The sequence below is a fragment of the Sycon ciliatum genome, chromosome 2 (genome assembly GCF_964019385.1).
Source record: "Sycon ciliatum chromosome 2, ocSycCili1.1, whole genome shotgun sequence".
Taxonomy (NCBI): Eukaryota; Metazoa; Porifera; class Calcarea; order Leucosolenida; family Sycettidae; genus Sycon; species Sycon ciliatum.
The window spans coordinates 22,617,377-22,629,400 of record NC_088644.1 but is presented as its reverse complement, the minus strand read 5'-3'; the positions used below and the strand labels follow the sequence as shown (position 1 = coordinate 22,629,400).

Sequence of the window (12,024 nt, the reverse complement as noted above, 5' to 3'; positions counted from 1 at the left end):
CCTGTCTTTGAGTTGTCAAGCAACCCATGCTTGTAAAGTTGTATGCTTTTTGACTTTAAAAAAAAAATGAGCTGATGCACCAACTTGTGCACATGACCAGCATAGTGTACTTGTATGTACTGCCAGGAACATATCTGTACACAGGAGTAAAAGCTTTTTTTTAAACATGAGAAATATACAGCAAAAACGAACGACACCACAGCTAGCTATGTACAAAGCGAGACAAACAGACAGCACAAGTGTTTCATGGCACCCCTGAAAATAAAATTGCATGAGAACTATTCTGATGGATGGAAGAAATGGGTTAATCCTAGGGCCTAATACTGTAAGCCATAACTGCAAGCAAGGGGGCATGCAGGCAGTTAGGCAGCTACCCAACTAGCATGCAAAGGCAGTAGAATACTGCAGTAACAGCATCTAATCTAGTGGTCTATACGACGTGACGGTGTGCATTCAACGGTACAATGCTCATACAGGCAACGGTCACACACAACGAGACAGGCATTACCGGAGATGGCTAAGAGTTGCTCAGACTCTGGATAGCTTTCTTGTCATCATCTGAGTTATCAGCAGCTGGTGGACCTACCTGCACTTCCTCAGCAACTTCTATTGTGTTCATGTCGGGCATGGATACGTGTCCACCATCCACATCTTCCACGGGCAACACAGACGCCATTTCGTGAGGGGCCGCAGCAGCCGCCTCCTCTGATTTATTCGGCAGGTGTTGGCGTTCCAGCTGACTATCAACATCCACTGGTAAGCTGGTGCTGAGCGTCTGGGCTACAACGCTTTCTGCCTTGAAGAACATTCCTGGTGCGACCTTGATGTTATGTTCCTCAAACAGTTGTTTCGCAATATCTAAACGGTCCTTCAAGCGCCCTACAGCACCATGCTGAAGCTCGAGTTCAACTCGTAACTTACTGGTTGTATCCATACAACATATTTGAAAATCACGGATGTCCGCCTGCGCGGAACGATTGTTTTCAGTCAGCTGCTGCACTTGAGCAGTAAGTCGGGCATTTTCTGCCTTCAGCTCTTCAATTAACTTTTCTCGTTTCTTCTGACTTTCCTTGTCCTTTACACGGCATTTTCTGACGGCTACGTTATTCCTGTCACGCTGTCGACGGTATTCATCGGGCGATTTTTCCCTGAGCGGGCGATAGCGCTTCTTACTCGTTGGTTCAGAAGCACTTGTTACAACAATTTCTTGCCCTTCTACTAGCAGGTCTTCGGCACTGGACACAGCCTCCTCAGCAGCAATTTCCTGCCCTTGTACGGGCAGGTCTTCGGCACTGGACACAGCCTCCTCAGCAGCGATAGGTTCCATTTTCTTTCTCCTCCATTGAAAGGAGCACACTACCGCCCATAGCTAACTGACGGCTCTTTTCAACATTATCAACAAATTCTACACCCACCCATGGAGAAATCTCCAAGATCTGGAAGACTCAAAAGTGATCAAAATAATAATTACAAAGACTTTTCAAAGAGTGGAATTGGGAGTGCAGTAATGACACACACTGACTGAACATTACTTTTGCAAGACAATCATAATCATGTTCATGCGCGCCATTGCGTCATTGAAAACAGTGCTGACTTTCGTGCTGGCGCGTTGCGCAATCTTTCACCTGTCTGTACGTAGTGCGTACGTAGTCCTTGTCGCGCGCGCGACGTGTTCCCGGTACAAATTTTGCCATGGTTTATCCCAGGGAGTACATTTTGACCAGGGTTTGACGACTCCCTGATTTTGACTGCATTTTTGAGTTTATCGGCAAGGTGCAGATGAAATTTGAAAATGTTTTCTGGTGAATCTCTGGAGAAGAGCCTTCTCTAGCTTCCTATAGTTTTATTTTTACTTTTGGACAAAATTTGAAAACGTTTTATGAAAGGTCCGTGAAAAAATAACACGAACCTTTCATAAAACGTTTTCAAATTTTGTCCAAAAGTAAAAATAAAACTAGAGGTTCACCAGAAAACATTTTCAAAGTTCATCTCTGCCTTGCGGATAAACTCAAAAATGAAGTCAAAATTTTCCCAAAAAAGTTGTACCGCCCCAGCCACAAAACTGACAGAGTACTGAGACATTCGACGTTCTGACACCTAGCTTCAACACATCTCCGTAGCGCTAACCGACAGCCTTCCAACTACTTGGAAGGTTCAAGGTTATGGAAAGACCAAAGTTTGTGTCTTTCCCTCAAACTAGGCAAGAATTACAAGTTAGTTATTTTAAACTCGGATACTGAGCCAGTAATAAATGTAAAAAAGAGAAGAAACACATGAGAACGAGTTATGCAGCAACTATCCACGACTGTAACAAGATGATAAACGGTCAGAAAGTGCGATAATAGGGCACAACACTGGCAGGCTACTGAGGCCTCGTTTACACGGCAACGATTGAAAAACGTTTTTCAATCGTTTTCGAAACGTTTTCGCTGTTTACACGAAAACGATAATCGTGTACACTGCAACACGTTTTTCGGCGCGCAATGGTCACGTGCAATAAGTTGGCCTGGCGCAGGCTGGCGGCGGCATGTTTTGAGTACAAGGCTCGTACTAGTAAAACGTTTTTGCCGTTTACACGAGAACGAAAACGATTGAAAAACACTTTGAAGGCCGTTTTTCGTTTGAAACGTTTTTCAGCGTTGTCGTGTAAACGCTAGCGCTCTTATCAAAATCTGTGGAAGCGTATTCTTTTGAAAACGTTTTTCAATCGTTGTCGTGTAAACGAGGCCTGAGACATTCAGCGACCCGAGACCTGCGGCAGTTGCGTGGGGTCCGCAATGGTTGCGATTTGGGGATTTCCCGGTTTCGCGGCTGTCGCATCGCGTGTCGCATCGCAAAAAAGCTTCTGTGAATCCCGCTTAACACATCTCCAGTGCGCAAACCAACCACCTTCCAACTTGGAAGGTTCATGGTTACGTAGGACCGAAGAGGGGAAGGTAAGCGCAGCGAAAATGTGCACAAGCTAAAGCGGGATTCACCGAAGCTTTTTTGCGGCAACAAAGAATGCCGACTGTTACAGGACGATGACGAGACCAGTTAATAACATGACAATGCGGTCTGACTACAATTCGAAGCAGCAAAGCAACACACCACCCGACTTGGGTGGGTCAGCAATATCAGAGATAAAGGAAGGGGGAAGCTTTGCGAAAACGATTTTTTTACATCTATATGTATTACTGGCTCAGTATCCGAGTTTAAATTTTGCACACCTGATAAGCCGTCACTAACAACACGGCGAAACGTACGTCGTGTGGAACTGCTTGTTATTGTAGTCAACTCGTCCACAATAGTGTCATGCATGAGGAGCACCGTTAGATATTGGCGTCCGGTTTTGTACAATTCGTTTTCGCAAAGCTTCCCCTTCCTTTATCTCTGATATTGCATATTAGGTCAATTCCCTCTGACAGACTGGCTCTATTTGAGAGGGAGCTTGTATTCGAGTAAAGCGTTAAGCCTGATTCATACTTCATTTCGCGTACGGAAAACGCGTCGCGAAAAAGTTGATCTGAGCTCAACTATTTCGCAAACGGGAAAGCCATCGCGCAACGACTTTCCCGTACGCGACATGAAGTATGAATCGGCCTTAAGAGGCGATTTACACGACGGCAGTGCATCCCGCCGCCCACCTCCACGAAAAAAACTGACATGACAGCTAGAATGGCTGCGTTCTTTTGGCACGTTATTAGAAACAATCCGCACTGGATCATATTTACCCTACAAGCTGCCAGAAAACCAACACTGCCGTTCTTAGCTTTTATAGGCTGTGCCGTTCTTCAGCCCGCGACTCCACTGTACCGAAAAAGAAGAAAAGAAAGTATTCACCGGAGAGGCAAAAGTATTTCTACTCCAAACCTACACAGAAGGATGCACAAAGGACTAGTTTTCAACTTAGGGGCCATCCGTAAATATTGTATCTAATATTGACTGAGTACGAGGTCAATATAGGAAATAAAAGCTGAGTAAAAGACCGAGGCGAAGCCGAGGTCTTTTACGAGGTTTTTATTTATATGAAATTCCTATACTGACCAAGTTCGAAGTCAATATTAGATTTATCACGACAAACAGTCCGTATTTCAAATTCCAGAACGATAACCTCATGAATCCCGGTTTTATGATTGCATAACCGTTGCACCACCACCTACTCATGCAGTGACAAAGCTGCACTAGGCACCGTTCAACTGTGCAACCCCTAAGCAGTCAAATATAAGCAGTCAATATAGCCCTAAGGAGTGAAATATGCAGGAATATTTGACTGCTTAGGTATGGCAAAAATCAATGGGAGTCAATACTAAGAGAGTGATAAAGATATTTATTTAGAAACGAAAACTAGTGACGGGGGAGGGGGTTGAGCGCCTGTTCGTTTCTCGAAAAATATCGATGTACATTTTGCATGCGTGAGCATGTCCAGAAAAAAGACCAAAAATATCGAGATACTACGTAGCATTTGTATGTGTTCGTTTCTCAGAAGGGGGGGGGGGGGGGAGGGGGGTTGCAGAGAATCGAATAGTTTTCGTTTCTAAATAAATATCGCTATTTGCGGAAGGCCCCTTAGGTACTATACGCACCACCTGACGATGTGAAGCCCATACACCCCACTTTGTGGATTTTTGCTCAACCGGGTTTGAAAGGATGTACGATTGAAAAAAATGTGCGTAAAGTACTGTTGATCCGCCCCCTCTCTAATTCCCGCTCCCTGTCGATTTTCCACCTGTGAAGCGACTTCGGCGTATACAGTAGTCGCGCGCTGAAGAACGTGGAGGCCAAGAACGTCCAGCCTGAAATACTATGGCTGTGTTTACATGAGGCGTCTCAACCCGGGTCAGATTTCAACCCGCCAGGTGCACAAAATGAATGGCGCGTTTACATGACGCATTGCGCTAGACCCGGGTTGAAATTTCGCCCCGGGTCAAGAAAATCGTACAAACGTACTTCTGTGCGTATCTCGCGCCAGGTTTGAACAGCACTGCACATGCAATTTTCGTGCGAACGGATTCACGTGACCATACAGGACTCTAGAAGTGGACTTTTGGCGGCATATCAGTATTTGACCCGGGTCAACTGTCTTCATGTAAACGCTCACCTATTTTGTTTATCGTACAGACTTTCAACCCGGGCTGAAATTTCTCATGTAGTAGTAGTAGTAGTAGTAGAATATATTATTTTGATAGGGAAGGCCCTTCAGACACAGCCTATTAAAGGGGCCGGTCACACTGAGGGAAAATTCGAAAATAATCCGTGGTTACCATGGATAGTTGCCGCTGAGCGGGAGATTTGAGAGATTTAATCCACTCGATGAAAATCAGCTCGAGGCCCCGCTTTTCCGCCGAAGATTATAATCATCCGCGGCTTCCACTGAATTTCTTTTGAGTTTCCTTGTTTTTTAATGCGTTTTGAAGTGGAGCGATACTCTAGAGGCTATGCTGATGCAGCTCTGGCCCAGGAGCGGGGCTGACAGACTGTCAGAAGCGAATGGTGACAAAAAAATTGCTCGCGCGAGTGAGATTATTTTCATTGTGCGCATGCAGTGTGGCCGTCATGAAAAGCAGAACAAATTATTCCCGGTTTATAATCTGAGGATTGTTCCCTCAATGTGACCGGCCCCTAAGAACGCCACAGCCTACAGCTAAGAACGGCGGTGTTGGTTTTCTGGCAGCTTGTGGGATACATATGATCCAGTATGCACTATTTCTAAGAACGTGCTATAAGAACGCAGCCAGATTGCTGAAAAAAATAAGAACGTCCCAGGCAAACCCCTTCAAAACAACGTTCTTGGGCGCGTGACTATACTGTACAACGAAAATACGATGTTGAATCGACGTATGCACTGCTGTACACAATATTCGCCAATCCAGGATGAAAATGTGCACAATTCTGCACTCCAAGTCTGCACTTCTACGTTGTACATCGTACGCATACTGCATTTGACAGCCTTGATCTAATTCCCACCCATTTCCGAAAACCCAGCTGGGAAGCGACATGACGTGGGGGCGGATCAACGGTACTTTACAGTATATGCAGAGGAAAAGTAGGCGGGTGTTCACATGCAGAGAGTTGACCCGGGTCAAGTACTGATTTGTCATCCAAAGTCAACTTCCACAGTCCTGTGAGGTCAAGACTCAAGTAATGTTCTCGCGCGAAATTTGCATGTGAAGTGCTGTTCAAACCTGGTACGAGATAAGTACAGATGCACGATGTGTCAATTTCAACCCTCCCTTTAAATCTCGAATGTAAACACAGTCCAAGATTCCAGAAAAAAGAACAAGTGAACGCAACAATCACGCATGCAAGGAAAGGCTAAGCACACAGCAACTGCAGCACACCCACTACACTCACACAACAAATGCCATTGGCAGAGCAAAGCCTTTTATTTTTTACTCTTTGATGGCATACTTCCTCAGCGAGAAGTGTGTGTCCCTCTTGATCTGTCGTAGAGTGCGGCGAGAGTCTTCGTGCTTGGTGAGTCTACGGCGGATTGCACGGGTCTTCTTGGGACGGAGATCGACAGGCACATGCTTCTTCTTGCGGTAGAACTTTTGCAAGTTCTCGCGCTGGGTTTGGGTCATGACTGTCAGTACGCGGGCAATAGAATGGCGGACAAGCTTGCTGCAAGGCAAAAGGAAAAACAAGTAGGAAATAGGCAAAGTTAAAAGAGAAATATACTAGACCGCAACTACTAAATGCAAGAGACTTGGGACTTGCCATACAGCACTCTCACTACAACTTCTCGCACATTTGCAACTGGGATAGCGTGTGTGTACACAAAGTAGCTGAAAGGCAAGAACAGTGAGAAGTGTTGCACTGTGCCCAGTTTACCAAGAGAACCGATTAAGTAGAGAACAAAATAGGAAGGAAACATAGCGGGAAACAACATTAATGGCTAGATACCAGGGAGATGACAGCCATGTAGAGTGAGAAATGGCATCCCCCACCCACAGACACACAACCCAATTTGGGGCACGAGGGAAATATAACAGTATGTGCCGTCAGTCTCTTGGTAAACGTCAGCAGGGCGTTGAATCTAGCACGTGTTGCACAGATCCAGGGTCGGGACACATAGCGCCCAGTACTAAGGTACACATATTGTAATGCCTGACCACCATACGAAGCGTGCGTCCACTGGGTAACACTGGCACTTGTAAGAACTCTGCTCCAAAGAATTCGAATTTCGTAGAGCGCCACTTTGCACAGGATACGACCAACGTTACAATTCCATAGTAGTGTACAAACATGCAAGTGGAGGTGAGGCATCGACTATAACGGATGCACAACAGTAACAACATTAACTCCCCAAAGGAAATGCAACAGATTGGTCGCAAACCTAACTGAACATACAGGACTTGGATGAGAATGAGAAATCAGCTGTGTTCTGTCGGTCCTGACCCCATCTTCATCCGGTTTTTTCGAGAAATTCGCATAAACCCCTCATAATCCATGGGAATGCACAAGAAAATACAGTAGTCGTACCCTCCCAGGAGTTTGTACAACAAAGGTGTATACTTGACAGGCTGCTTCAAACTAAATTTGAGCGTGCGTCAATTTATAGACGCACACATGTACACAATATGCAAATCCAGCGGTCCCGAAGTATTCAGGTCTGTTTTGGTGTACCCACACCAATAGGCAATAGATGCTTGTGAGATGTATGGACGTGCACGCTCAATATAAATTATAAGTGAACTAAGACAAAGGTGCAGTATGAAATGGTTTAGTGACAAAGATTAAAGAAATGTACGACTAAAGAAATTTACTTTTGGAACAAACCGCGAGGGGACAACAATTTGATAACCGCAATCAGTAATACCAAGAGTGCATAAACAAGAGTATGCAACTGTGGTTATGGGTCAGTGCGTGGCGCGCTGCCTTCATTACGTAACTTGCCTTCATCACGCTCTGAAAGCATGCATTCAAACTCTCAATTTCTCGCACGAGCCCATCCGTTTTTGCTCGATTCGTTCCAGTACCTACACAATCTCTGAATTCTGGCGCGTGAACTCCAGTTCCACACGAAAGTTCATTTTAAACTGGAGGGAAAGTGCGGTGTTTGATTTTCCGCAGCTGAATGATGTAATGAAGGCAGCGCGCCGCGCATCTGGCCCATAGAAAAGAGATCACAGTTGCATACTCTTGTTTATGGACTCTTGGTAATACAAGCTGGATCGACATTTGTGTACACTTTATTCATGCAATGTAAAACTTTTTTTCAATGTTCTAGGTGTAATGACACTAATTGTCCTTTAGTACAACGAAGATTCCTGACGAGTGTTGTACGAAAACTTGTTTGAATCCTTATTTTCTCTACACCATTTCTTCACATTTTCATCGTTTTATTGCACATTGTCTCCACAGTTTTACATTACATGAATAAAGTGTACACAAATGTCGATCCAGCTTGTATTAATGTTGGAATTTAATAATACTTTTTTAAATTGACACTGGCTGCGACTACTGCGCTAGCACATCATCACGCTGCCATTCACATAACCATTGAGGATTTCCAGTATATGATGGAATGCATGTAACCCACAACACCAGTAAATATTGACAAATGACAGTAATATTCATACAATTCAAACTGACTGCGAATATTGCGATTTATACTGTTCGTAATTTTTCAGTCCCACACTGTGTCAACCCTGAACAAACATAACCCATGCATGCTTTTTCCTAGCATACTGAAACGATTTACTCACATCTTGGCCATCTTAGATGCGGCTCCGGCAGTGACCTTAGCCACTCTCAGCTGAGAGAGCTCAGTCTTCAGCTCGGTGAGCTGAGACTGGAGCTCCTCCTTGCGCTTTCCGCGCAGTTCATGAGCCTTTACCTTAGCCTGGAGCAACACACCACAGAAGATACCTTATTTTCTCCATCTCCGCTTTCTGGACGTCCCAAACCTCTACAACAAAGCTTTCTTTGAAAGAATTTGGCAGAAACACTCACCATTGCTGTAGAATTATGGCTACCAAAGAAGAAAGGCTGAACCTGGGCGCATGCGCAGATATAAAGGAAATGGTAATTTTGCAAAATGTACCACATAAGTTTTGCAGAAATCATTGAATTGGTATGACGTTTTCCGATCCAGGCGATGAGTATTGCATTACTCATTGCTCATGGATCTGAAAAATGACGTGTTCAACAAGAAAACACCTCGAGATTTTACTCAAGATTCAAAACTAGTTTACTCAAACAAGACAGTGTAGTAGTACATAATGTCATTGTACATGTATGCCTTCGTTTTGCGAATGATTGATTGATGAGAAGTTAGTTAGTTGCTGAGCTGTTTCAGTAACTGAGTTGCTTGCCGACTAGCGTGTGTCTGTGTGTATCCAAAGGGTATCAGATCCAATAGGATGGTCCCAGCCGAAAGAGAGGGTCTATTCAAATGATCGCGAAATTATTTTGGCACACCTATGCTCCGTTGCTATTCTCTACCAGTTTAGTGTAGGGATCAAGTTAGACAGCTTGAATGAAACTTGTACACCTCTGCTTGATGTGCTGGCGAACTATTCGGCAGGCTAGCCTCGTTGCTATCCGGTTTATGCAGGTATCTCTCCCGGGACGCATCATGAAGCTTCCGAACACGGTGTGGAGCAATGTTGCTTCGAATTACTTCTGGAGTTCCTGCAGTTATGCCCTGCTCACCATCTTTCTGTTCAATTGGCTTTACGGAGGGTATCTGATGTTTTTCTTTCTTCTCCTCACCATTGCTGGTGTGGTATATGAAGTCCAAGACATGCTTCTCTATCACCCAGACCATCCAGAACGGTCCCGCTTATTAGTGAGAACGCCTGCAGCTTGCGCTCTGCCATACGAAAACATTCAGCTGGTAACAGAGGATGGTGTTCGGCTCAATGCCTTCTTTATAAAGCATCAGGGAAGCCTACTGGCCACAGCCCCGACCGTTCTATTCTTTCACGGTAATGCCGGCAACATAGGCGACAGGCTTCCTCATGCACAGCGCCTGTACAGTGAATGCCACTGCAATGTGCTGCTGCTTGAGTACCGAGGGTACGGGAGAAGCGATGGGCGTGTCAGCGAGCATGGTTTGACCATGGATGCTCATGCAGGTCTGGACCTGCTGCTAGCGCGCACTGATATAGATACGAATAAGATTGTTGTGCTTGGAGTGTCGCTGGGTGGCGCGGTGGCTACCAAGCTCGCCAGCTCGGCAGCATGCCAGCGAAAGATCATGGCACTAATTATCGTCAACTCGTTCACCAGCATTGCTGACATGGGCGCGTGTATGTTCCACTCATGCATTGCCAAGTTGCCCGGCTGGATGCTTCGCAATCGTTTCTCGTCGCGCGACGCTATCCGTGATATCAAGGCGCCTGCCCTGTTTGTGTCGGGGCAGTGCGACCGAGTGGTTCCGCCGGCAATGATGCACACTCTGTATGAAGCGTGCCAGTCGCGTAAGTTCTTCTTCTCCGTACCAGGCGGTGGGCACAACAACACCTTCCTTGCTCCAAACTATAGCGATGTGATACGAGACTTCCTGGGTGCTGTGCAGGGTATGAGTGCACCCAATCCATTGTCTGTAGTGAACAATCCGGCTAAGTTTTCATTCGTTGATTACCAAGACCAACCGTTGCCGCCGACACCCAGCCACGAGCTGTCAAGAGGATCATTGGCTGCCGATCCCAGTGTGGTATATGATGTGAATGCAGCCAGTCAGCCTGCGCACCGCCTAGTGTTAGACTCTGGTATTGCCGAGACCGCAAGCATGCTTCCTAGCAGTTCCTCCAATCTCATTCAAGAAAGTCATGCCTGAAGTCTTGCTTCAAGTGCTATGTCGTATCGCACCACAGCCTTTCATGCTGTGGAGCTAATCAGCACTGAGAATGATTAGGTTATCCTCATTGATTGCCCTTTGAGTACCTTGTTCCGTTCCGTTCCACCCTTTATATGAGTGTTCCAAGTTGTATTCTATTTATTCCGAGTACCTTCACCCAAGATCACGTCTAATGGTACAAGATGTCAGCCCCCTCCCTTGGCCTGGTATCACTGGCCACTGGACTGTTGACGTGATTATCATCCATCTGTTATTTGCATGTGTGTATCGCCTCGGCCTAGTATCGTGGGATTCTGTCAGGCCTGTATGAATCACTGTTTCTTGCTTTCGTTCACTGTAGTGACGCAAGACACATGCATGTACTCTGCTCAAGCAGCCCAAATGTTCACTCTTAATCAAGGTGGCACTTGTTATCCAAATCGTTTTATTCCCTCGAGAATACTTCCGCGTGCTTTTAATTTTTAATCACTCTATTGCACACGTTTCGAAGTTCATGCTTTAGATGGGCTTATTGTCACTGCACATTTCGAGTGTCTATTTTGCTCAAGTGTTGTCATCTTTATGTCGCCCTGCCAGAATATTAATTTTCTGCCCTATCCCAACCAGAACTATACTGTCTATAGCATTGTTTTTGCCACGGCATTTATGAAACCTAGCTGGACAAGCCCTTGTTTACTGCTCAGCCTCTGCACTTATAGGTACAGTCATAATTATAGTTGTAACCAGGGAGTAGTAAATTACCGGTAGTTTACTACTCCCTGCTTGTAACTACCATTGCATTGTTGTATAGTTCTGTACGTTGCGGATGTGTGATGGTGATCAAAGTTCATCGTCAAACCCAAGAGCGATCTCAGCCGATCTGAAATCTGCTCCCCCCCCCCCCCCACGTGCACAAGCGAAACTAAGTTACTTCATAAAGCTCGTTGTGTTTCTCAACACATACAGCACGTGGTGCGGCCGAGCGAGCTTTGATCTACATCCTGTATGCATTTCCGAGAACTTTCCGGTGCCATTGTGATCAAGCCGTCTCCCATTATGAATCATGCATTTCGATCACGATGCATGTCAAGATTAGAATCAGGGAGTAGTACAATACCATATTGTACTACTCCCTGATTAGAATGAAATGCAACAATGCAATAAATGTATACAAGTCATGTGCCAGTTCTACCGTAATGTCGCATAAAGCTGGGCTTAAAATCCTGTAGACTAGAAGCCGATGTCAGTGCTAGGCT

At 45.4% G+C, this 12,024-nt stretch overlaps 3 protein-coding genes across 3 annotated transcripts; 1 reads left to right on the top strand and 2 right to left on the bottom strand.

Moving 5' to 3' along the window:
- Positions 1-2: 2 nt before the first annotated feature.
- Positions 3-1,519, bottom strand: LOC135809256 (uncharacterized). The gene has a single exon (XM_065322557.1). The coding sequence runs from the start codon at positions 1,325-1,327 to the stop codon at positions 518-520; it is 810 nt and encodes a 269-aa protein (XP_065178629.1). The 5' UTR covers positions 1,328-1,519; the 3' UTR covers positions 3-517.
- Positions 1,520-6,346: 4,827 nt separating this feature from the next.
- On the bottom strand, positions 6,347-9,051 carry LOC135809254 (large ribosomal subunit protein uL29-like). Its single transcript, XM_065322554.1, has 3 exons — positions 8,938-9,051; positions 8,691-8,827; positions 6,347-6,603 (listed from the first exon to the last, which is right to left on the bottom strand). Exons 1-3 carry the CDS (start codon positions 9,049-9,051, stop codon positions 6,372-6,374), a joined length of 483 nt encoding a protein of 160 aa, XP_065178626.1. The 3' UTR covers positions 6,347-6,371.
- A 143-nt stretch (positions 9,052-9,194) lies between these two features.
- On the top strand, positions 9,195-11,464 carry LOC135809253 (protein ABHD13-like). The gene has a single exon (XM_065322553.1). The coding sequence runs from the start codon at positions 9,464-9,466 to the stop codon at positions 10,766-10,768; it is 1,305 nt and encodes a 434-aa protein (XP_065178625.1). The 5' UTR covers positions 9,195-9,463; the 3' UTR covers positions 10,769-11,464.
- Positions 11,465-12,024: the final 560 nt, after the last annotated feature.